Consider the following 27,542-nt stretch of genomic DNA (forward strand, 5'->3'; position numbering starts at 1 on the left):
CCCGGGCATGTTTACCAAATTTATCATCAACATTAGTCATCTGTTTACCAAATTGCACATTTTCAGAAATGCAAGTGTTGATGTCCATTATTGTGTGCTGAGACTTATATAAAAGGTCATTTTTCATTACAAATTATGTAACTGAAGAAATACTGACTACATGAATTTATTCCTTTTCCTGTCAAGCTAGGTCATACTGAGAACTGTAAAAAGAATTTACAGATTACAGCTTGACCTGATATTTAGTTAACAGATTTTCACCTGAGGCAAGTTATTTTGTTTAAAAGATTGTAAACAGAGACAGTGGCTTTAGAACAAAGATAACTTTCATTTCAATAATGGCTATAGCTTAAGAAAAACAGACACTAGAACCTTTCCCAGTACTGAAGAGATAATAGCAGACTTCACAGACATTGCAGGCTGGATACATTATCTTCAAAACAACAAGGTGTTTTCAAAGTCTGTCTCAGACCACAACACCCAGAACTACATTACTTCTAATTATTCAGATTAGTTCTGCTTTAATAGAAGCCTCTACTGAAATGCTCAGTAAGAACATAGATGTGACTATACTATAATTATTTTTATTGAAGTCTCAGACAAAAGCAGGCTTAATACATATTGGGCTTTACCGAGTATTAAACCCAGACTACTTATGTCTGCCCAGAGAGGCAGCTTTGAACTCCAACCTGTCAGGGAAAAGGTGTCCTACATAGAAAGGGGTAGCAGAACCAGAAGTAGTTTGGGCTGGTGGTTCAGGTCAGGAAGCCTGGCCTCTGCTATGGAAGTGCTTCAACACCCGAGCAGGGTCAGCCTTGAATCCTAACTGTGTGGCACAAACCACAACGTAAATTAAAAATTTGGAATTAAAAGTGTAATTCAAACCTCCGGCACAAAGAACACAAAGACAGAAACAAGACAAGCTGGTGCTGGTATCGGCTCAGAGCAAAGGGGATAAACATCAGGTACTGTAGTATTTCAGTTCAGGCAAGTGCTATCCTGACCAGAAGGGTCAAAAATAGCAGCTCCCGTGAGATCAGAGCACAACTGTGCTGGAAGCCTTGCCACCCAGAGCTTTAGAAAATCCACGTCACATTGTCCATTGATCGGGAGTAAATAGAATGTACAAGGATCTATAAACCAGAAAGTTTCCTGAACACAGAGTAGTCCATTTTTGCTACATGCAAGGGATTATTGTGCTTTTGCAGATGGAGAGAATGAAGACGAATAGCAAAGATCACATCAGAGTTTTGTATTGAGATTTCTCCTATTTTAGTATTTCACTACCAGCAATTATGATCTCTTTTTTTATTACATCTAAACCCATAAATTCATTATATCAGTATTCATAGTCATCCAGTGTAAAATACAAGCTTTCAAAACCATGACTTCCAGGAATGCTTCTGGCTTCCAGCATTTGACAGAGAACCTAACCCTACAAGTGCGACAAATGCCTGCAGACAAATGTGAATTTGCATAATTAACACAAAATCAGAGAAAGCCGTATTTACTATGATGCATAACTGGGGGGGGGGGGGGGAAATCAGAGAAAGTATAATATTCACTGAAAACTCTGGAAGTTTATTTGAACTTTTACTGGGTTCATCATGACTTCATGTTACGGTGGACAGAAAAACCTGCATCAACTACTGCTGGAAAAGAATCAGCTCACTCAAGGAGAGCAAGTGCACGTGAATTCTCTCTCATACGATAACAGACAAACTGACGTCATCATTAAAAGACAAATAATGCTGACTGCACAGCAACCTGGCAGCTGCTTCAGGAGGCAGCCGGGATGTCTGGTCCAGCAAAGCAGCGAGACTAGCAAATTTTGGTGGAACTTAAAGCAAGATGCAAGTAGTTCAGACAAGGGTTTGGGGTTATTTTGTTTTTCAGAGGTCTGGCTCCAAATATTGCAATTACAAACCGTGCAAAGCAATTCTCAGGAAGCCCAAATAAACAGAGAAAAAATGTTTGAGTTTTGTAAGTAAACAGTAACCTGTTCTCTAGCAAATAGCAGGCATATTGATTTTAGGCTTTTATGTCAAACAAGAACACAGACAAATACATAGAACATTAACTAATAACAAGAGATTGAAACAGGTTATATCCACACTCAGGGTAAAATGGTTTTGTAATAATTTAAAAAAATATGTAATTTTTTACATAAATACATATATTTACTTTTTACTAAAGTACTTTATTCTTTAAAATGTTTATTTATATACACAAGTTTTTTTTGGAAAAGCATTTTTAAAAAGTTAGTAAAAACCTTGAAATTTCAGAAATATTCACAATAGCCTAAAAAATATTTCTCCCTCAGGTAACTTATATCCATTATCTCTACAGACGTCAGATTCGACATTCAACTGTGTGTAAAGTATGGACTCCAGATTCTCACAGTAAGAGTGCTACACCACAGCACCAGTGACAAGATCCTTCATGTTTCTGATTTTAAAAAAAAAAAAGTACCAATTTCATTGAAAAAAATATGCCCATCTGAGTTACATAGTGCCAGGTCAATTTTGCTTTAAATGATTATTTTTGCTATAAGTCATACTTTAAAAGCAAATACTAGTAGTGTTTAACACAAAATGTATTTATGCCACATGCTTATAGGCATGCAATACATAAACTGTTTGAAGTTCCTTCTGGTATTTTTAGGGACAAATAATAGTTTTGTAATTCCTAACCTCACAAATCTGAACACTTCTGAATTTATAATTTTATACACCATTTCCCAGTGACTAGCTTTAACATTTCAGTAAAAAGGAAACACGTAGCATTTTAATGCTGAAGAAACCGATTGCATGTAATTATTCAATCAAACCAAAATCACAAGCAAAGAATAATAACTGAAGCAATAGATCTCAAATGTTTGGGAGAATATCTAAAAAGTTGCATAGATTAATATATTACCTGCTATTATTCTGCAGTGACAAAGTCTACATAATGTACTTTCATTGTGCAATTACTTATGCAATATTGCAATAGCTAAGGTAGTCTCGTGCTATTTGCTCAGTAAAAAATTCCCATTTGAGGATGCATGAGTTTCTTCATAATTGTCAAGCAAGTGGAGTCAGGAATTTCTACAGATCATCTGTGTTCTAGAACTCTCATGACAAATGATGGAGTAAAAAGAAAGTTACACAGGTTCTTTTCCACCCCCCTAGTTCAGCCCAAATCATCTTGCTCAATTCCTGTATGTGAAAAATATCTTCTGTTGCTCCATCATCATCTGTCCGCTTCACTCTGCAAATGGAATACACATTGCCAAGAAAAAAAAAAAGTCCATATCAAACAGGTTAAAATATTATGATAATTCAAAATCTCAGATAACACTGTAAATAGTGAAATATATTGACATTTCACATGTTTTTTTAAAAAGGCAGCTCTTCATGACCATTGCACAATGTGAGGAGTTTTCAGCATTTGGACTTCTCATAACGATAAGCAGTGTATGTCAGATTCTACTACTCAATCTCCCGGAGTTCGCTACTGCAATTTAAGAAATTTCTTCTAAATCAGGACTGACTCAAGCACATGTATGTGAAAAAAAAGTAAAAGAAATAAGTTATTTTAAGGAATTAAAATTGACTGGTTTATTCAAAAGCAAATATCACTCCCACTGTTGGCCAGCTAGGCTAAACTAGAAGAGTTTAAGTTGTTCCATTCTTCCAAATACAAATTTTATGTTGCTTAAAACCACCTTTCCTAAATTTGTTTAATGTTGAACATCTTCCTCACCTCTACGACCCTTCCTAGTAAGTTCAATTTTACAGAATTCACATTTATATTACAAAACAGTAATTAGTGAAGGAAACATAACTCTTGTATTAGGCTTTCCACTGATTGTCTTCTTATGGCACTCAGGCAAGTGTATAAGTATCAAGAAAGATGTTGCTTTATTTTTCAGGGCCATACTGAACTGCATCTTATTACTCCTGGTGCAAACCAAAATAATTTTCTGTGCCACATGAGGCAAATCAAAATCTATGTTACCCCATGTCATAGTTCAGAAGCTGCAATTCAGCTGTCTGTGCAAAAGGACAGGAACAAGAAGCTGAGGAGCAAACCCAAGGAGTTTTAAAACAATTATATTCTTTCAGTTTTATGCTCTCACGTTTCTCTAAGTCCTGAGAGCAACCTAATTGAGTTGGACTAGACATCCCTGGAGGTCCTTTCCAACATGTATTATTTAAATTTTTCTTTTAGAGATGTTTCTGGGCTTGTTTTTGAATCTGAAACTTCCACTACCTTTGGGAATGTCATACCCACCACCTGTTAGGCATGAATTGATGTTTGCCCTAAAGCCACTTTTTCCGCTTCCATTGCAACACGCTGAAAAAAAAAAAAAAGTATGCAAACTGATTTTATTAGCTCAAAACAGTTTGCCGTGTATAATGAGATCTGTGATACAAAATAAAATCCATACCTCGGGAATCCTTTGTATGTAGTACAAACTGAAGGGTACCATTCTACCAGTTCATCACGTTTCCAAAAATAAAAATCTAGTTACAAGTGATGCAAACATGAAACAGGAATACCAAACAGCAAGCAATGCTTTAAAAGTCACAGTCTACATTACTTTACAAAAAATTCACAAAGTATATTGAGGCATCCAACATATATTTTTAATCTCGCAAGTGTAAAGAACAGTCCAAACATTTTAGAACTATTTCAAATGCTGGTAACACTTTGGATACTTTCTTGTATTTCAGAGCCAGATCCTACAGTATTAGTTCCAGAGTGGTTTACTTTCTGCAGGGTACTTTGGTCTCCTCTTGCTCCATCATTTGGAATTGCCATTTCATTTGCTCTAGGGATGTATTTCTTTGAGAAACAATTTTTGTTTCTTTCACCAGAAGCACCACTGGATATTCTGCTACCATTACTTTTAGCATGTACACTGGAATCAGAAAAAATATGTGGACTGGTAACCAAGTGCCTTGCAGAGTGATGTCCTTTTGCTTGTTCATTTTGTTTGATTCTCTTCTCAGAGAATGTTGGAGTACTATTTCGAGGCTTATCCTCTTTATTTTGGTTAATTGTCTGAGCTTCATTTTCGTTCTGTGAGCCTGGCTGGTACTGTTGCCCAGCACTCTCAAGTTCTTGTATTTCTCTAAGAGCAGAGAAGGCATCATTCACAACCATCTGGGATTGAAATGTGTCAGGAAGAGAAACTTGGGTGTCCCCAGCTCTGTTCTGAAATAAGAGATTCAAATTAAGATACTGATGCAACTAGAGAAAAAAAAATCCAGTACTGCAACTGCCATATACTAAAATCTGCACAGGAAAATAAAGTCTTTACATAATACAAAAAGATGCAGAGATAATAGCCATCACTCAACCTTTATTACCTTTCAAAGTAAGCAAATTTCAGAAGATTGCTAGGGTGATAACGATACAAAGTAGGCACATTACAGCTTCACATCTAGCTTGAACTTTATACTACAGAAACGTGTCAGTAATACTGAAGCAGCCAAAGCCTAATTATGTCCATCATTTTGAAATACGTGCAATTCATCACATTTCCTCCCAGTAGAGTGGTCCCAATAGTCTATCCCACAATAGAGAGCTGCAACAAGAATCCAAACTAGCCAATACTAGAAGGTAAGTATAAGAGTAGTGCATTAGTTGAAGCTTTTTGTAATTATCCTTTGTCACATTTACGTACCAAACACTTTAAGCTCAGGCTTCTAAATGTAGCTGAATTAGAAAAACAATGATTCAAACAAACTGCCTGAACAAGTTCATTTCATAGTGCACAACAGTCTGAAAACACTGTGGCAAGCCAAACTATTAACAAATCATTTTAGCAGATTCAAACTCTAAAACTGGGAATTGCTTTCCAGACCATTAAAAAGCAAACAACGCCTTTTACCATCATGTTTTAGAAGCTTATGGTGTTTTTGAGGAATTTAGAATACTTAATAGGGAAGACATTGGGTGTAAGAACCATACTGGAATGCAGAATGATTGTTAGCGTGACCGTTTTATCCAACTTAGACAATGTTGTAGGCTGCCAGTATCTTAATTTTTAACTGCCCTAAAAATTTAAGCCTGGTCTTTTTTTTTTTTTCATGGGAACCTTATTATCTCCCTTGAAATATCTGGAACGTTTTCTGTTTATTGACTTCAGAGTAAATACTAAAACCTTGTGTTGTTAGTATTGCAGATCTGTAGTTGCCTGAAATTCATGACATGGCCCAGGTAGAAATCTAACAGGACTGGACATACACACTGCAATTACTTAAAAGAAAATTTGTGCTCTTCAACAGCCATATGGTACTACCCTCTACTAGAAGACTAGCTTTTTAAAACCACTATACATCATTATTAAATGTTTCTAAAAAAAATAGTCATGGTATTTTCCATTTTTAATGGATGCATACCACCATTGGAACTTCATATTTCAGAATAAGAAACAACAAAATTGCCACCAACGCTTTCTTTAGTACATTACAAAATACTATGGTTTCTGTTCCAAACAGTAATCACTTTAAAAGCTTACATTAATCATTGAATTATTATGATCTGTATAAATACATCTACAGCAAAAGATTGCTATAATTACTTAATGGATCTTTTTATAATAATTACTTTCAGTCAGAGTGGGATAACAGCTGAAAAGTACATTGAATAGCATCAAGTACATTGCCACTAGCATTCCCTCTATAGACTTACTTTGCTATTCTGGGTATGTTCTTGTCTTTCTTCTTCAAAAGACTTCTCCTTTAGCATGTTAGCAGGCGTACTGAGAGTGGAATTCATTTGTGCATGCCCCAAATGACCAAAATCTGACTGGTCGATCCCAGCTAATACAGCAAGTTGTCCAAGTCTGTAAAATAAAGTTTAATGACACAAAAAAATCTTACCCTGTGAAAGACCTAAACATTCAAAACCAGAAGAAAAAACAGAATAAGTTTAAAGCTTTGAAGACAGTTTTCCCATTATTTTCTGAGAAATCCAAAATAGCTTAATAAAGATGAAACGAGTAGATAAAGTCATTTTCCTATCTTTGCATAAATTAGCCGGCAGGTTCAAAACTGTCAGTCATGACTCAGTGTTATGAGGCTAAGAATGAAGTTCTCCCAGTTAGCATTGATCTCAGAGAAAGATGCTGGCAAGCAGATTCCCTGTCAGACAGAACAAAGGTTAAAACTGTCATTCCAGCAGAAGATTAGTGTACATCTTCCAAACTAGCATAAACTCTTAACAGCAAAGTCCAATTACATGCTTCACAAATACAGTCATGCTGTTCCACCTGCCAGCTTACAATTTGGCCAAACCTAGCACTTAGGTGTCTTAAGTCTCAATAAGAAGTAAGAAATTGGAGCCGTCAACTGATAGCACAGCATTTATATATAGAAGCTTATTGAGAAGAGTGATTGGATTCTGTAACTTTCAGTGGTTCCCTATTATCATGAATAGGTGTAGGGCCCATCTGAAAAACATAGTTTTTAAGTACTGAAAAAGCATTTTTCCTTTCCTCCAAAGTTTGAATTTCATTCTTAAAGTAATGGCAGCTCTACCAGTTGATTGACACAAAATTAGAATACAGTCTCAGGGTGAACTTTACATTAAGTTCCATTGTTACAATTTGAGGGCAGATGGAAGCAGGTTGGCATGGAGGGCAAATAAAATATTTTGTGGTCTTCTCTGAACATGCAGAATAGACTACAATAGGTCTTTATATCATTTTTTCACTCTCCTGGATGAGAATGCCATGCCTGGCTATATAAGCTTTACAAATGAGCTTCGAGAACTTAAGCTGAAATTCTTTGACAACTGGGAAGGATGAACCATCCTCTGAGAAACTGCAGGTACAGTGGTAGAGCCTTAAGACAAACTTGATTCAATACACTCTAAAATATTTCAAGTAATAATAAATAATCTAGAATTTAAGTACAGAGGCCAGATTCATCCATGTAGATTTCTGTACTTCAATTAGTAAAAGGAGGCCTAAGGCAACAAGACATTTTCTGAAGCCAGTTCAACTGCATTTTGAGCCTTTCATATCATGGGAATGCTAAGAGCCACAAGTGGTCCAATAAAGACTCCGAAACATGCTTTAATATTACGGAGGCCACCTTCTCTTTTGGAATGGTCTTCTTGAAAGTCTTTCCCAAGGACAGGTACATTAATTCAGCTGGACGGTGCTTGGATCATGGTCTTCCCACTGAGGAAAGACTACACAGTGTGTACATAGTTAATTTTTCTTCCTTTGCTGTTTGCAAGTATGGTCCTAGAGATCTTGGGGGGAGACAGCAGCTTACATCATTGGAAGGATAATTTTGGAAACAGATCTCAGCAGAAACAGTAAGACTTAAAGTGACAACCTACCCAGCATCTTTAAGGAGGTCTAAAAAAGCATGAAACTTTTGGAAGGAGTTCTCAATGCTGCCTAGAACACTTTCATCTTCCAAAATTGTGTTGGTTACTGACTGTGCATGAAGAACCTCAGATAAGGAGATATTTAGATTCCTTAATCTTGCATTTTCAATTTCCAGCTATGGAGCGGGGGGGAAAAGGAAAAAAGTAAAGTAATTTCTATCATTGTCAGATTAAAAACCAAATCAAACCAAAAAAACCCATCACCTTTGCAAACCTATAGAGCAGAAATACCACAAATCAAAATACCTAAAGTAACTGCCATAACTGATACAGAGCTTCCTGTACCAGAAATATTGAGGGCATAGTTACACTGAGCTCTGTGAAGGTTTGTTTATCCACAGCTGCAATTCTTTGTTACTATAGTGAAACTGCTGCAGGCACTCAAAACTGCTGGCTCAGAACTGTTTTCAGTATGTAGAATGTTGCAGAGCAAGTGCAAGCAAAAAAATTAGCTTTCATCTCATATTATTTTGCATGTATTATATGACACATTAACACCAAATAACTTATTTTACTAGTAAAAAACTTTAATGAAGGCCAGTGCCCTCCTTCTATTCACCCCTCTGTATCAGAGGGAACACATACTACTGTATCTCTCACCTGCACTGTGCATCACAAAATTGGAAGTTCAAGATTATCTGATTTTTCTCAACATTGAATATTAATCAAATCAATGACAAGCTGAAAGGTGAAAAACTGTAGGATATACAGGGGTTTGTGTCTGAGAGAAACATTAACTCAGACACTTATTTAAGATCACTGCTTCCATAGGCTTTCCTATATCTTCTATGAGAGAAGGACACAAAAAATCATAGAACTGTGTAGTGTACTGTCGCTATTGAACTAGCATCAAAATGAACTATTTTAGAGATTACTGCTACCTACTTTATTCCTTCTCCTGAGACAAAGTGCTAGGTCCAAGCAGTCTAGCATTACAGAGAAAGATTTCTTACAGTGGGTATCTAGGGCAAAGAGCATTTAAGCATTAAAACAACAGATACCCAGCAGAGCTCACTGGTTCACTTCACATTACAGGAGGATGAGGATGGCAACACCAGCAGACTACAATGAACCTTGCAGTGTCTGTTGTGGCTATCTGCTCCCTGTACTGTGGGGTACCACTTGTTGCTCCAGTTCCGAAGGGTACCACCACTTTCATTCCACTCCATATCACAAAATCCATGCATTTACACCCTCTTACACTATATTACAAGAAGTTCTGCCTATTGATACAAAAGGATCTTTATAGGTCAGCAACAATGGACAGAGGGAAAATAGACCTCACGATTTAACTGTGACAAGTTCTTAGTTTGGTTCTGTCACAATGTGAAGCTCTGCTTCGCAACAACTGATGACTATGACCAACATACTATGCAGAAAACCATAAAACATTTTTAATGCCTGCAGAAGCAAAACTTAAACCTCAAAGGGACCAAATAAGCCAAAATAAACAACATTTGCAGCGAACAGCTTTTCAGCACAAGTCATGATAAAGAAGGTGGGAGACCTCAAAGAACTACCCATCTGCTGCAAATTGCAAACAGATTTACTCGCTTTCTCAAGAAAATCAAACATTAGGATGCTCCAGATCATAAGTAATACACCAAATGAATGAAACGCATTGAAAAGTAGCTTGGCCCAGAGTTCAAGGCTCTGGAACAGGATCAGGAGAACAAACATACATTACTAAACACAAATTTCATCATTGTCCTTAGGCTAGTAAATGATCCATGTGACTTTGAACTGAAACTCTGGAAGCCACCACATTAGAAGTCATTGATAGTTACTCCTAATTAAGCAAGATGATAGTTCAATTGGTGCCTCCGTTAGAAGTAAAGATGATTAACAGTTAGGTATCATTACCTCTGTTATCCGTTCCTCAGCCTTTACTCTGGCTCTTTGTTCTTCCTTTAATTTTTCCATGTGTTCCTGCAGCTCCAACTGTCATAACACAGATAAACTATAATGAAATTTATCTCAAAATGTCAGACCAATGCAAAATATTATATAAAAATTCAACATGTCCAATTAAAAACCAGCACAGAGCACTCTAAGCAATGATGTACCTTCTGCAAAAATACATCACAGAGGTCTACCAGCACATAAGCCTAGGATGCAAAAAATTAAGGCAGGAAAGTGGAAATAATTGTGATTCACTTAATGGATTTGCAATATAGCAACAGATAACATAAGCTTATAACACAAGTCTCTTGGACCTATGACATTACCGTTAGGAAAGCATGTTCTTCTCTACTTCCTCTTCTTGTCCTTAGCCTTTTCAAACTTCATTTTAACTAAATATGTTTACCTCATCAAAAGTTCAAATGGGGGTCTAAAAAAATCCTTACTAGCCATAGCTTAATTTTCTGAATGTATTCTTCACCCAGGATTTTATTCCTTATTACAGCAGTAGGAATACAAAATTCGGAACTGTAAGAACTGTTCTCCTTCCAACTGGTTTCACTTAGTCAGCAGAAAAGGTCCGTTTTTCACAATCCCAAATTGTTTGAGTGAAACAGCTTAGTGTTGAATTAAGAACAAGAAAAACAAACCCAAACATCTAACAAATACATTCCAGTCTTGCTCATGAAATACCTACACTTACATTTTAACTTTTAGTTCTAATTTGTGAATCTCTCCATCAGGATTTGATAAGCAATCACCACGTTTTCTCATACCACAGCAGAGCATTATCATCTTTAATTACAACATCTGAAGTGGAAGAACAAATAGGAATTTTTGTTCTTGCATGCCTTAACACAGTCTTCTGGTTCCAAAGGTGAAAACTGTTACAATTATCAAGCTGCTCTATCTTTCAGAGAATTAGCAGTAGACAAAGCTTCTTCATTTCTCTGTACACCTTGTATGCAGGCGCACATACGTATCATAGGATACCAGCTTTTTACGCACCTTACCAATCAGTTTTACAGAGGAGCAAAGGTCTGAATAGTACTGAAATCCTTTGTTTACTATCAAAACCTTATTCAAGAGCATACTACTGCACTTCATATGAGTAATCAACTGAGAAGACTGGTGTGCAGCACAATGCATAGTAAAAATAATCCTTCTACAAAGAGGTCTTCACAGGTCTTGCAGGATGTGAGGGACTTTTGCATCTGATTCAACGATGCACACTCTAAAATATCCTAGATACAGCCCTCCCAGTGACAACTGCCCAGAGTAAAGATTATGGGTCAGTCACTACCGTCCAGTGAAGCCCATTCTTAAGATCCTTAGACCAGCATCAACCAAGCTAACCCTAGAACTAGAAAGTCAGTCATATCTTTATCACCTGAACACATGAGAAAGACTCATCTCCTCAAAAGCAGTATCAGATACTTATACTCAAAGGCAGATGCCTTGCACCTGTGTAAACATGTTTGTCACCATTAAAGTTATATGTATGCTTTGTTCTTTGATTTGCTATTGAGAAATTCACTAGCTTACACCACCCTTTTGTCTTTATGCAGAAAAAAATATTGAAACACATCAGAGAGAGCTAAATGTACATCCGAGCTAAAAGACTGAGCCATCTAGTAGTGTAGTCCAGAAAGACAGCACTGACAGCCTTTAAGATGAAGCTGAATAGCAAATATATCTGTAGCCCTCAGAATTGCTGTACGCAATATGACTACTCGACACTGGACAGAGATACAAAACCACAGTTTAAAACTTAAAACTATAAAAAACCATTCAGTAACTATTTAGCCATGTTTTTGTACTTGATTACATTGTTGTCCTTCTTTCTAGGAAAGGGTTACAGTGCAATCTCTACTTCTGTATAATTCACATAGTATTAATGTGCAGAAGGAGTTACCCCTCTAACTATATTAATGGCAAAGTTCACCATTTACATCCTTAGTTAAAATTTCAAAATCTGGAAATCTCCTCAACTGTATTCCTCATCAGAGGCAATTCTGACATTTCACATTGCCTCTAGTAGAAGGAAAGAACAGTTAACAGTTCTTATTTTTCGTGTATGCAGAAATGAAGTTTTTTGTTAGCCAACAGATGTTTTTAAAAAAATGAAAACAACTAATATTGTTTCAATAAGTAGTATGCTTAAAGCCCCTTTTTGAGCAGAACAATGCACAGTTCTCAAGGACTTGCATACTAAAGTGGAAGTTTGGTCATTCAGTCACATTTAGGTATGTTTGGAGAGCTTTTTTGACACAGTGGCGATTTATGGAATTCCCACCTCTTAATGTTTATTCCCACTCTGCAATTCTATCATTGTTCTAGCACAGCTGGTTGTCCCACTTTACTGCAAGGTTGTGCCAAGACCTGCCTACTAGAGCCAAAGGCATTGGATTACTTTCCAGCTAGTTCAGTTTCTCAAGTCAGCTCCTCACCATAATAGTTAAGCTTCAGTTGGCAGCTAAACACCACACAGCCACTCACTCACTTCCTGCTGGTGCGACAGGGGAGAGAATCAGAAGAGTAAAAGTGAGAAAACTCCTGGGTTGAGATAAAGACAGTTTAATAAGTAAAGCAAAAGCCACTCACGCAAGCAAAGCAAAACAAGGAATTCATTCACTACTTCCCATTGGCAGGCCCGTGTTCAGCCACCTCCGGGACAGCAGGGCTCCATCACGCATAACAGTGACTTGGGAAGATATACGCCATCACTCCAAATGTCCCTCCCTTCCTTCTTCTTCCCCCAGCTTTATATACTGAGCATGATGTCATATGGTCTGGAATATCCCTTTGGCCAGTTGGAGTCAGCTGTCCCAACTGTCTCCTCCCAACTTCTTGTGCACCCCCCACTTTCCTGTTGGCAGGCCAATATATGAAGCAGAAAAGTTTTTGACTGCTGAGCAACTAAAACATAAGTGCGTTATCATTATTCTCATACTAGATCCAGAACAGTGATATATCAGCTACTAGGAAGAAAATTAACTCTGTATCAGCTGAAACCAGAACACCCACTCAAGCAGCACTGCAGTAAGAGCTGTTTAATGACAGTACCTACACCCAACCAATGCAGATAAAAAGGGTCCTCCACTTCCCCTCTCATATTATCAGCCACAGACTTCTGCCACTTTCTGTGTTCCAGTTGTGGAAATCACCCAATCATGTAAGCCAATGTGAGTCATTAAGATGGCTGAAAACTAATCTGGAAAAATATCACAGAATCACAGGATGGTTGATGTTGGAAGGGGCCTCTGGAGGTCATCTGCTCCAACCCACTGCTCAAGCAGGCCACCTGCAACAAGCTGCCCAGGGCCCTGTCTAGATGGTTTTTTAATACCTCTTAAGGAGGGAGATTCCACAACCTCCCTGAGCAACCTGTGCCAGTGCTTGGTAACTCTCACAGTGAAAGTGTTTCCTGATGTTCAGAGGGATGAAGTTCAGAGGGGACCTTCTGTGTTTAAATTTGTGCCCATTGCCTCTCACCTTGCCACTGGGTACCACTGGAAAGACCCTAGCACTGTCCCCTTCACACTCTCCCTTCAGGTATTGATATACATTAATAAGATCCTCCCTGAAACTTCTTTTCTCCAGGCTGAACAGTTCCAGCTCTCTCAGCCTTTCTTCATAGGAGAGATGCTCCCATCCTTTCATCATCTTAGTGGCTCTTCACTGGACTCCCTCCAGTATGCCGATGTCTCTCTTGTACGGGGGAGCCCAGAACTGGACACAGTACTCCAGGTGTGGCCTCACCAGTGCTGAGTACCAGGGAAGGCTCACTTCCCTCAGCCTGGAGGTAACATTCCTCTTAATGCAGTCCAGGATGCCATTCACCTTCTTTGCTCAAGGGCTGGCTTGTGTTCAACTTAGTGTCCACCATGACCCCCTGGGCTTTTTCTGCAACACTGCTTTCCAGATGATCTGCCCTCAACCTATATTGGTGCATGGGGTTATTCTTCCTCAGGTGCAGGACTTTGTACTTCTTGCTGAACTACATGAGTTTTCTCCACATCAGCAAGTTGAATCAACTTGCCTTACGATCAGATAAACATTAAAAAGACAAAAGAGAGAAAGAGACTGATTCAAGAAATGGAAAAGTACTAAGAGACTGAGGGGAAACAGACCTCACAAGTTGCTAGTTCAGTTCTGCCATAATGTGAAACTGTGCTTTGCATAAACATAACAAAAGGAATGTGTGAGGCACAGAAACAGTTCAAGACTGCTTAAACAGTGCTCTCAGATACACAACCATGACCTAAAAAAGTATTTTGGTTTTCAAATTCAGAAAATCAGGAAAATCTGGACCTTTACAAGCACAGGAAACTTAGAACCAGCTTTGGGGTAGGTTCCTAAAATCTGTAGTTTTATCTCCCAGGAAGCTCGAATTAATCACAAATTATCCCTTCCTTACAGTTGTTCTATACATAATATTACAGCTAACACTGACAACATAGGTAGATATGACAACCCTTCCCCAAAGCACAAAACACTGTCTGTCTCTGCCGTGTGTCATGAAAGTAATATTCCTCCTTCTCCAAACAACAAGAATAAATACATCAAGTGTCTCCTGAAAGCACCATACTTGCCGCATAGAAGTTTTTGGCACAATATGCACGTGACATGGAACTCCATGACTGCAGACCCAATGCTCTGGATGAGAGTGTTGAAGTCATGGCACAGCATAATGTCAACATATTACACACAAACAGGAATATGAAATCACCCACAATGAAGAAAGCTGCTCTACAACTTTAAGTCCCAGCAACATGTGAAAACCTTGAAAATCTTCCCAAATGAAAGTTCTGGAGAGAACAAGGGTAGGCTTAAAGAAAATGTATACATCAGCTGTAAAAAAGGCAGATAGTTATTTATGCAGTATTTGTACAATCCTTTTGTCTTCCACAGTAACTCTGAGCCACCCTAACTCTCCCGTTACATATAGATTTGCAACAAGTTAAGTTTCAACTTCGCTAACACAAAGACAGCTATATGGTTTTGGTATTCATACACATGAACAGTTCATTCACACAGTGTGGCGTGACTTACTATAGGTCTTCATTTGGAGGCAGTGCAGATTCTCCAAACATAACTCAAATCCTAACACTTCAGAAACAACCCAGTTATTCTGCCTGAGGGTGTTACTTTATAATAGTGATAATTACCTCAGCAGTGTTACTGAGCCACTGAAACAGACCCTTTGTTTTCCCTTCCTTTTATAAGAACATTCCCTCTCAAGACATTTGCAGCAATAGTCAGTCTGGCTACCGCTATTTTTTTTAGAATTGTCTAAGAAGTAGAGGGAATAATAAAAAGCAAATGAAAATGTTTGTTACCAAGCTCAATTATAAAATGGAGGTTTAACACACTTTTAGTTATTTTTTCTTTTTTTTTTTTCTTACACAGGAATGACTACAGTATTTTAACTCTTAGAAATAACATTAAATTACATTTATAAAGGAAATACTTGGAAGGAAATACTACAGGCAATAACACTGACCAAAAGACTTGGAAACCATGATTCAGGACTGGAACAGAGAAATTACGCAAATTGCAGCCACGTGTATTAAGTGAAGTTCTTCCTTATTATGGCCCTGATTTGACAATATACTTATAGCATATACATCTTCGTTAGAACTATTCAGAGATTGGAAATCCAGTGCATATTTGACACATCTGTCAAAACTGAAGCCTGTGTGACATAATGCAGGACAATCAAAAATTATTTGGAAGTCCTGCTCCATGACTGGCTTATTTGTTTAACCATAATTTTATGCAGAAAACATGATTAATACGATTTGCCTTTATGGAGCTTAAGGCACATAATAGGATTCTTACCTGTAATTGTTGATACTTTGTTACATTAATCTTATCTAATGATTCTGACAAATCAGGATGATGGATAACATCATCTAAATCTTCTATGTCTTCAGTTTCAGATGTAGAAGCGCTTTCTACTGTAACTTTCACAGGAATACCTGTCTGATTACATCAGAAAAGAAACACACACTCAAAGCATTACACTGTGCAATAAAAAAAAAAAAATCAAAGATTAAATAGTACCAAAAGCTTAATAAAAAAGCAATCATTTCCCAGAGTCCCTTACAATGCATATGTATTGTCCAGCTATGTGATTTGGAAATACATTGGCATAAAACAATATATATTTAAAAAATCGTATGTGAGCATATATTGGGTGTACGTGGCAAAGAATTAGTAGCAGGGGCCTGCAGGGGTGGCCCCTGTGAGGAGTGGCCAGGGCTGCCCTGTGCCAAACGGACCCCCCGAAGGGCACAGCTGAGCCCTACAGCCAAGACAGTGGCACCTCTGGGAAAACCTGTGAAAGAAAGAATTAAAAAAAATGGCAGACAAGCAGAAGAGGAGGAAACAAAAAGAGGAAGAGCAGAGGGAGCTGCAGGCTCGGAGGAGAAGGAGGTGCTCCATGGTGGAGCTGACACTCACACTCCAGCCCAGGGGAGACCCCAGACCAGAGCAGAGGGAAGGAGCTGCAGTCCATGTCAGCCTGTGCTGGAGCAGGTTGTCCTGAAGGACCACAACCCATCGGAAGCCTACGCCAGAGCAGGAGTTAAGTGTGCTGGCTTCAGCCACCATTAGACATTTCTGTGAGTCAGTTTAATTAATTAGTACATGCTAACACACTTCTCCTGCTTTTCTCTGGTGGGTGGAGTGGGGAAGAGATGGAAATGAGATGCAAAACAGAAGGAAGAAAGAGGGGATTTTTTTTTCCCCCATTGGTATGTTTACTACAGCAGTTCACAGATGGGTTCAAACAAAGTGTATAGTCCAAAGGCAAAAGGAGGAAAGAGAGGAAGGGGGAGCAGAACCTTTCAGGGAAAAATGCTGCTAATTCTCCTTAGTGCCTCTAGAAGGATTGTGCCCATACTGAAACCCAGCTTGCTCGTAAGGCTGAGAAACCAAAAGGTGAATAAACTAAGTATCAAAGGAGTTCAAACCAGATGCTGACATAAGCTATTATTTTACACTTCTATGAGAGAGAAGCTTTAAGCCTATGTTCCAGTCTTAACTTTCAGACAATACGATTCTGTTGAAAACACTTCCATCATTTTTCAGGCATTCATCTACTAAATAAACCATCATATGAAAGACAGAGTACCTGAATCTTCACTGGTAATTCTTCAGTACTATCTGCTGGCCCCCCTCTGAAGTCAGAAAACAAACACGTTTGAGAAAAGTAAGTTTATAATGTCACCATTGCTACTTCAATTTCCAAACACAGAATTCTAGGACAGGTAAAGCAGTAAGAGTAACAGCATCAGACAATGCACTGTATCACTTTGAAACCCATTACATCCTCATGTTGTTCTATTAGTACTCCTACTTAACCATGAATTAGAGCAACATTACTGGATGCTGATGTTAATATCTTCAATAGGCAACTTGCTTAATTATTATGAACTAAAGTCAACAGGAGAATTTGGCATTCAGCATATTGAAAAGAGAGGCCAATAAAAATAGTTATGATAGAGCATTAAGTAATTTTTTGCTTAAGTATGTATACAGCCTCTATTTTGAGAGGTCAAGGTCTAGGGAATACACTAAAAAAATAACCACACTGTTTCAAAAGCAAGCACAATAATAATATTACAGCTTCCATGGGTAAAAAGAGGTTTTTAAAATTTTGCTTCACAGGGCTTAGATAATCACAATAATCATGTTGTAATTGGGGTAGATGGAGCAGAAAGAAGAGATGGAAAAATACCTAGGTATCTCAAACTGCATGCCAAATCAACTATACTACAAGTTTAGAAAACTAAATTTCATCTGCAGCCATGACAAGTCTGATAAATTATTAATTACAAGTGAACAAACAAGCAAGATGGGTTTGGTTGTGATGTTTAGTTGTTTTGGTTTGGGGTTTTATTGTTACTCCTGGATATTCCTGTGGCCACCAAATTACATCTTTCTGCGTATTTTAGAAACTTACTGAAATAGAATTTATGTAACATCCTCGAAATTTATATAAACAGAAAAAAAATGGGTGCAGTATGAAATTCTGTGTATAACTTTCAAACATGTATTTTAAAAAACTAACACTGCTCCCTGGTACATTTATAATGCTTTAATATTTTCCCGGTACTATGAAAACATCACCTGCATCTCTTTGCACGTTCTGCAGTCCGCCAAGGAAGGAAGCCTTTTGTGCCTGGTGGTAATGGTTTTGGTGAGTAACTGTCTTTCACAGGCATATTTTTTTTCCCAGGACTTACAGACTTTTTAGATGTTAATCCTGTATTGAACAGCAAGAATAGGAGAAAACTTTATATATATATATATATATATATATAAAATATATATATATAATAGATATATTATATATATTACATGTATTATTATACCTAGTTACTTACACATAAATTCACAACTTACTGTTCAAAAGTAAAATCGCCTAAGTAATAAAAGGGACTGTAGGAAATCTATCTTTCAGTTTAATTTTGCTGAAGTGTTCAAAAACTTTTGTTTTGCTTCTCAAAAAGAGCAGCGGGCAGCTGATCTGCTTGCAATTATAAGCTGGTATATTTAACTGTTAGGTTGATCCAAGTAAGACATGCTGTTATTCAAAAAAAGGAAGTGAATTCTTGTAGCTTAAGAGGTTTATTCACATTACTAATTTCAGACACCTAACTCCATTGTCTCAAGTGGGAGCTTTGGCAGTCCACATAAAGCTATCTATGTGCTTCAGATTGCCCTCTAGTGGCTTTTGTGTGAAGAACGTTGGTTTTATAACGGGCAAAATGCTTTAACCTAAAGCTGGGACTTTAGTTGATCACTTCTATAGAAAAGCAACATCTTCCCTTAAGAGGAATAATAATGAAAAGCCATGTTCACTATTCCAGCCTTTTCTTCTTGTTTACTAACACTCAAAGTAGATTCAGAATAAATACCTAGTGTGGATGATCAGACTACCCCAGGTCCTATATAAACCAGAAACTAACAAGCCCAGAAAACTGTTCACCTAGTATTTTATCCAGTTAAACTAGTGAGAACTCAGGTTATTGTTTCTCTGAGATCAATAAAACAAGCCATTTTGTAATGGTGTAGAATCATAGCGCAGTTTGGATTGGAAGGGACCTTCAAAGGTCATGTGGTCCAACCCCCCCTGCAATGAGCAGGGACATCTTCAACTAGATCAGGTTGCTCAGAGCCCCATCCAGCCTGGCCTTGAATATCTCCAGGGATGGGGAATCTACCACCTCTCTGGGCAAATAGAGAAATGCATAACTGTCATAAAAGGATTCCAAATTTCAGTTCATTCTCAACAAGTAAACACGATAGTTTTCACCTCCTGACTCCCTCCCTTTTAAAAAAAAAAAAAAAAAAGTAAAACCACGAAACACACCCACAACAGCAAAAACCACAACAATGTTAAGTCAGGCATTTTCTTCTTCCATCACCCTGATCACCACAGTTTATTTGTACAAAGATGTCATTTTAATTTATGCTTACCTCTCTGCTTCCAGATAACTAAAGCAAAGATGAAAGACAGCCAAATGTATTACAGTGAAATTTTTAGTACTTATTGAAAAATATTTAGTGTATCACAGCTATCAGTACTTAGCTATAAATATTCATGATACCTATGTTATTTTAAACACGATATTTGTAACAGGTTTACATGAAGTTAAAAAAAAAATCTTAGAGCACTTTGTGCATCAATAAAAATGCTTGTTTGTTCTGGCAGAGGACAGTCTGCTACAGAAACGTTACAACATCAGAAGAACTAGGCTACGTACTGCCACCAAGCTTCCTAGAAGTAAAAGCCTGTGGAGAGGATGCATTCAGAATAAATATGTGCAATGCTTCCACATATTTAAGTCAGCATATCCTACCACTTTTCTAGCCACATATCTAGCAGCACTGAGAAAAAGAGCAAGTTTCCTACATAAACCACTGATGGTAGAAGACACATTATTGACTTAAGAATAAATGGAAATTTGTTAAAAGACAAGACACATTATTGACTCAAGAATAAATGGAAATTTGTTAAAAGACAAGTATTCTGCAAAATACTGCCATTTAGACACATCACATATTTTATAATTAAAGCTCTTAAACATTGAAAGATCATTTTGTAGACAAAATTTACTATGGCCAGAGGAAATAAAGACAGTATTACCAATACGAATAGTAGCTTTTCCTTTTCGACCACTTCCTAGGACAATAGTTCTTTTCTTTGGTCTAGTTTTCAAAGCATCCTTGGAAGATGGAGATGTCAGCCACTCATACTGTAAATATTTTTTTTTTTTTTAGAGACAAATAAATTGTTTTAATAACTGATATTTAAACAGGTGCTCATTTAGGATTAGAGGGGAGTTCGTCAGATATATGGAGAACACTGCTAGTTACAGAAAACTTAATAACAAAATGTAAAATTAAGGTAAAACAAAAATCCCACAAAGCCCCAATTCAAATGTAGATTCAATGTGAGTCTAAGTGCTACATTATCAGAAAGCATTCTAAGAACACCATGATAATATCCCATTCTTACTTCGGTGCAAAACACTTCCCATTTATAGTCAAAAAAAAAAAAAAAAGGCATCAACCCTATAAAGTGAAAACTCTTGTCTTTTGCTTTTCATTCTCAGAAACCTGGCTTGCTAGGAATGACTGGCTCATGCCAAAGTTCTCCAGAGTAATAAAAGCTTCCCGAACATGATTTTGTATTATCAAGTTAGTATTCAAAAAAATACAGAGATTAATTTTCACTGCCTATAATGAAAATTCATCCTTACACCGTAAAAGACTGTAAACTAAAATTAAGACATAGCGATAATCCAAAGTAATTGCTGTACTTCAAACTTCATTTCCTTATAGCAACAGCTCTATACTTAAAGGTTCCCCTTTGCCTAGTAAAAGTTTTATTATTGCAAGTAGATATTCTTAAGTTAGGCTGTCACTTATTTTTCAGTGTGCATCAAGCTCTAGTTAGTACAAAGTCTAGTGCTGAAACAAAGGAAATGCAGATGATATTCACACAAAGCTTTTCTCAGGCAGCCCTAAACCTCACATAAGAGTACTAAGAACAGTACGTCGAAGTTATTCCCACCTAATGCACAACAAAGATTAAAACCACATTACCGTGCTCTAGCTAACCAAGTTTATCATTTGCAATGAAAACTTTTTTTTTTTTTAACTTTGGACACAAATAATCCTTTTATAAGTTTTGCTGGTTCTACAGTTGAATCTAGTTCCTGAGACAACTGAATTGCTCTTTTTAAACTAAAAAAGAGTAAAATTAAATTGTAAACTTCTAAGAGCAAGAGTATCTTAATTTTCTTCTACACACATAAAAGAGCACCTATACTATGTTAACCTAAAATTCATATAGCCCAGTAGCCCATCTTTTGTCTAGGTGCCTGCTGCTGTTGTATGACATCTAAGTATAAAGATAGCAAACACATTAACGGTGTTGAAAAATGACTAAGTGCTTGAGCTGAGACTATGAAAGCAATTTGTTCTACAGACATCTTCAGTGCACTTTCCCTTTAAGTCATTCTGTCTCTCTCAGAATCTACACAAACTTTCACCACTTGTTACACCCAATCATATCTACAATTACAATCCACTATACAAGCTACAGACTGCTGCTGGGATAATACAACTTTCCTTTGTTTTAGCTGCCCATCAAATTTGAAGGTATCAATCAGCAGTAGGCAGCTCTTCTTGCAAACTTGAAAACTCAACTCAGAAGGGAAGAACCTACATGCTATTGAAAAGCAAAGAGAAACAACCAGTTTTTACGCAGAACAGGACAGAGGGACTGCTGTGACTGGTGTCCAGTAAGCAAGTGGTGACAATATATTACAGGCCGTTTGTGGCAGACAAGACATGATCTTTTGTAGTCACGATAGCTTATTATTACGAGGCCATTCAAAAGCCCACAAAACTTCTCTTTCTAGAGCAGCACAGCAGCACCTTAATATACTTCCTGCATAAGCAAAACCATGGAGTTAACACAACAGGTGTCATGATGAGATGGTAGAGAATGCAGCTCTGCCACTCCTCAGATATAAACAAATTCAACACTTATACTGAGTTTTACTCATGAGAATTATGACAGCCTTTGACAGGATAAAAAGCTGAAACTAAAGGAAGATTAAACTGGAGGCAGTACTAGGGATGATCATCCATGCAACTCTTCAGTTATGTGTGGTTGAGATATGGTATGAGTTACGTCACCTGCTGCAAAAATAAGTGACAGATTAGTTTCACTCAGGAAATTATATCTTACACCTTGCATTCAAGAAGTCTCTGCACATAGGCTAAATTTAGTCCAATTGATTCTTCATTTTCTGTCAATATGAAATCCAGATCTCTAGCAACTAGAATACGTAAAAGAAAAAAATTCCCTACTAAATTAAATAATTTCAGAGATAGATATCCATGTTTTCTTCACTACAAAAAAGGGACCAGCACACCCTTTTAAAACCTGACAGGTTTGGAGGCAGTAAACAGATGACAAAAGGAAGCAACGTAGATGTTAACTTACTGTATTCTGTTTGACAAGCTTAAGCTACAAGAAACAAACACCACTTCTTTAAATTTGTAAACTTAGTCTGTAATGGATCCTCCATAAAAAAAACCAAAACATGAAAAATCTGAAAAATACCTGAAATTTTTCTGTTATGCTAAAACTTGTTAAAAATAGAAAGAAACAGAGTGTTACTTACATCCAGAATTCAGAATGTCATTAGGATTCTTCTACATACACTCTTAGATTGTTTTTACTTGTATGCTGTTGCTTTTAAATCATATGGCTGAATTTTTACTACTGACAGAATGAAGACAAGTCCTTGCAGTTCTTTCTGCAACAGAGCTTAATGACCAATTGTTTGTCTTCATTAATACCTCTATGTATAAATTTATTCCCTGAGTTTTGACTCCTTATTTAAAAAAAGAAAGAAAAACAAAACCAAAACAACACACAAAACAACACACCACCAACACCCACACACAACAAAACAAAACTCTGCATGGCTGGCTTTCAATATAGAGCACATCAAGTCATTGCCTCAATGAAACTAAACTGTTTTTCTCTTCATAATATCCAGGCTTCTGTAACCGGGCTGAAAACAAACTGAATCCTGGACTGCGGTAGTAAATGTTTCAGTTTCAAAAGAACATCAACCTCATTAAATGTTTGTGCTCAACTTGGTAAACAAGTGGATTTCTCTCATCAAATGGATATCCTAGTTTTATTACATGTTAAATCTTAAATTAGATAAGAAATCATGCAAAATGCCCATTACAATATCACGTTGCTGCTAGTATTTCTAGTTTTTCCTTTCATAGTGTTTTGTTCGGTTTTTTAAACTGCTTAAGAGTCAGACTTCTGTTTATAACTAGAATAGCTGTTTCAGATTCATTCTGAACGGTTTTTAAAAAAATGCAATGGCAGCTACATTGAAAACTCCAAACTCAATCTAAAATGACTAAGACATACCTCTGAATTAGAACTATTTCCATTCATAAGAACTCTTTCAATAATGTTTTTCATCATAACGTGATCTAGAATGAATTAAGATATCTTCTTAAGAATTTCCTGTATGAGACAAGTATTTATGCAACCAGGTAACTGAATAAGCAGTACACATTACTAATCCTGCTCCCTTCCCCCACTACAAAAATGTTTAGCAAAATACTGTTGCAGGTTTTTTTCTTAAAAGTGGCTCATTTTCCCCCCAGCGTTACTGAAAAATGAACAAACCAACCACAAAGAGGTCAAAGGTAGATACAGATACATACCAACTAATGGATTCCTTCTTATGTCAAGTACCACTAATGTTGTATTAGTTTGAAGAGCAGCTAATAATGACCTTGCTCCTTCATTGGATATTCCACATTGCTGCAAATCAAGTGCTAAAATGTTTAAGGAGGTAAAAAAAAAATATTCAGTGGTGTAACCTGTAGTCAATACCTAATACAATTAATCCACACCTGCTGAAAACCTCCATTTCATAGAACATGAAGCATGAGAGGAGAGCACATGATGATAACAGCCAAGTGCAAAACCAAGAATACTATTTTCAGAGAAGAAAACTAGAAATTTAAATCAGTACTATAGAATCAACATTAAGAAATAACTACTAAACAACTGCAAAGGAAGGAATATAAAAATCACAGTTAAGTCACTGTTCTTGACAATTCCTAGCAGACATAAAATTCCCAGGGACAAATTAATGCAAATACCCAAGGCAGCATCATATGTGCAAACACACAACTTACATCTAAGAAGTCTGAGTCAATGCTTCTAGAATTTCATTGCTTGCACACATCAGTAAATTACATGGTCACCATGAAATAGTACTATAATGGCTCTGGCATTTACTTAATGTCATGCATGCATAGTCTCACAGAACGGTTTAGCTTGGAAGGAACCTCTGGAGGTCATCTTGCCAAATCCACCTGCTCAAGCAGGCTAACTTCAAGCCACTTCATCCATACCATGTCCAAACAGCTCTTAAAGACGTCCAAGGATAAAGACTCTACAACGCGTGGCAACCTGCACCAGCGTTCGGTCACCCTCAAAGTAAGAAAATGTTTTCTGATGTTCAGGAGGGAACCTCCAGTGTTCCAGTATGTACCCACTTCATCTTGCTCTGTCACCCGGCACCACCGGGAAGAGCCTGGCTCCATTTTTTCTACAGCCGCCCTTCAGATATTTGTACGCCTTGATGAAACTTGCCATGAGCCTTTTCCAGGCTATACAGTCCCAGCTCCTTTAGCCTGTCCTGAAATGAGAGTTGCTGTAGTCCCTTCATTATCTTAGTGGCTCTTCACTGGACTCTCTCCAGTAGCTCCAGCTCTATCCTGTACAGAGGAGCCCAGGTCTGGCCTCACCAATGCCGGGCAGAGGGGAAGGTCTCCTCCCTCAACCTGCTCACAAGTCTCTGCCTAAAAAAGCCCAGGATACCATTGGCCTTCTTTGCCACAAAGGCACTTTCTTGGCTCACAGTCAGCTTGTCCACCAGGATCTCCAGGACCCTTTCTGCAGAGCTGCCTTCCAGCCACAAAGACCACAGCATGTTCTGGTGCATGGAATTATTCCTGTCCAGGTGCAGGACTTTGCACTTCTTTTTGTTAAACTTCATGACATTCCCATCCCATTTCTCCTGCCTGCTGGGGTCTCTCTGTATGGCAGCACATCCCCACACCTTCCCAGGGATCCAAGTAAGGCTGACTGGCCTGTAGCTCCCTGGGTCCTTCTTCCCAGCCTTCTTGAAGATAGGAGTAACATTTGGTGTCCTCCAGTCCTCACACACCCCTCCCAATCACCATGATCCTTCAAAGATTATTGAGAGTGGCCTCAAAATGACATCAGCCAGCTCCCTCAGCACTTGTGGATGCATCCAGTCAGGTCCTATGGACTTCTCTATGTCCAGTTTGCTCAAGTATTCTCTAATCTGATCCTCTTCCATCACTACGCAAGTTTTTTGGACATCTGCCTCAAACTATAAAACAATTTCAATAGGTAAGTATTTGACTCCATGTACAGAATGCTATGACTTACACCATCAACATTAGTCATATTGTACAGCTACACTGGAGAACAAATTACCTCTCCAAAATACTAGAGGACAATACTAGATGACACAGTAGTATTTGAACACTTTGGCAATTCAAAAGAGGAAGAGAAATTTCTTTTGAAAAAAGATTACTCTTTCCTATCCTAAATAGTGAGTTACTCTTCTGGCTACATTTGCTATAACTGACAATTTTAAGTCTTCTGCCTGCCACTACTGTATTTTAAGAGTCAATATTTCACAGTACCTTTTAGCCAAAGGTCCTCTCCTAGACAGTCTGCAAAGGCGCTTGCTCCTCTATCTCCAACAAGTATGTTGCAGTTGAAAGTAATCCGCCTCAAGCCGGTCATATAGTCAAGGTCAGGTCTCCTATAACGTAGGCTTTCAGCCCAGGCTTCACTGTGTCTTTTCATTGCCTGGTGCTTTGCAAACAAATGAGCTGTTAGCAATTGCAAAGGCAAAGCCATTATTGATGACAAGATCCAAAGTTACCTTTGTTTGTAACTGATGTTTAATGGCTTGAGTGCTGATATAAGAAACACAGTTATACCATTTCTGAGTTCAAGAAACACAAGACATTTTTAAACATTACAGTTAAGTCATGCTTGTTCTGATCATCCAATTTGCAATGCAAATTATTAAATATGGCTACAAAACTTCTTATTATCTTCTTTTGGCAGACAGTTTCAACGAATCTTGAATTGGAAATACATACTAGGAAATTATGTGCTTTCATGCAAACCAATGTAAACATTAATTAGAATATTATACTAGTCACAAGCTTACTAATCAGTTAATTACTAGCTTCTAAACTGTAAACTTGATCATTCTTACCCAATGCTTAAGAATACTTAAGACATTTTCCAAAATCTGTGACAATGAAAAGAAGCACTCCCCAAAACAGGTGTCATACATTTACAGCCCTAATCCTTATTTAATAAAATACATTAGTCTGAACTGTTCTTTGTTTAACTGATGTTTACTAAGAAATACCATATTTAAATCCCACACTAGTAGACTAAGCTACTTTGCGCATACAAAGTCAGAAATTTCAGAAGGACTATTCACAATTGCTGCTCACAAAGAGCTTTGATGGACTTAGAACTTGCAAGTAAAACTAAAAAATTAAATGTATCTAAGTTCTTGTGAACATTTGGTTCTAAGAAAGGTGATTAAATTACCTTTAACACATTTGCTATATGTTCTGCCCCTCGCCATGTGAGGCTACATCCTGTGAAGTTTACATATTTGATAGTAGCTGAATTCTTTACACTCTGACAGATTGCTGAAGAAAACAAAAGCATGCACATTATCTGCACACACCACAGCCAGATTATCAGAACACACTTTTTCACTGCCATATTAAGAAATTGAATCAGCTTTAATAAGCAAAAGCCTTGACAAAGAACTAGTGTTGAAATACAAAGTGTATTTTAAATACATTTTAAGTGTCTTAAGATTATGTATTTCAAGCACAAGTGTTTAGCAAAGACTATTTGAACAAGCTACAACATATTTTATTTCAGTTCACTTATGTAAACAGGAACAAATCAAGAAAGAGTTAACCTCAAACAAATACTACCACTGATGTTATAGGTAAAAAGTATAAAAATTATTACAAAGTAGTATGGCTATTTACTAGCATCAAGGGAAGAAATTCAAGTCTCTAAGTGC

At 37.4% G+C, this 27,542-nt stretch overlaps 1 protein-coding gene across 1 annotated transcript in view; it reads right to left on the minus strand.

The window, feature by feature from the left end:
• Window positions 1-2,888: 2,888 nt before the first annotated feature.
• Window positions 2,889-27,542, minus strand: part of CEP78 (centrosomal protein 78) — a 28,515-nt gene continuing 3,861 nt past the window's right edge. Inside the window, exons 5-16 of the mRNA XM_065657412.1 lie at window positions 27,050-27,153; window positions 26,116-26,290; window positions 24,091-24,204; window positions 23,789-23,853; window positions 20,462-20,570; window positions 18,439-18,574; window positions 17,441-17,486; window positions 16,144-16,287; window positions 10,261-10,338; window positions 8,347-8,513; window positions 6,688-6,841; window positions 2,889-5,205 (exon numbers count right to left, since the gene is read on the minus strand). Coding sequence (XP_065513484.1) covers window positions 4,681-5,205; window positions 6,688-6,841; window positions 8,347-8,513; window positions 10,261-10,338; window positions 16,144-16,287; window positions 17,441-17,486; window positions 18,439-18,574; window positions 20,462-20,570; window positions 23,789-23,853; window positions 24,091-24,204; window positions 26,116-26,290; window positions 27,050-27,153 — 1,817 coding nt within the window. The 3' untranslated portion in view covers window positions 2,889-4,680. The remainder of the gene's footprint in view (window positions 5,206-6,687; window positions 6,842-8,346; window positions 8,514-10,260; window positions 10,339-16,143; window positions 16,288-17,440; window positions 17,487-18,438; window positions 18,575-20,461; window positions 20,571-23,788; window positions 23,854-24,090; window positions 24,205-26,115; window positions 26,291-27,049; window positions 27,154-27,542) is intronic.

Source organism: Caloenas nicobarica, chromosome Z (genome assembly GCF_036013445.1).
Source record: "Caloenas nicobarica isolate bCalNic1 chromosome Z, bCalNic1.hap1, whole genome shotgun sequence".
In the NCBI taxonomy this organism is placed as follows: Eukaryota; Metazoa; Chordata; class Aves; order Columbiformes; family Columbidae; genus Caloenas; species Caloenas nicobarica.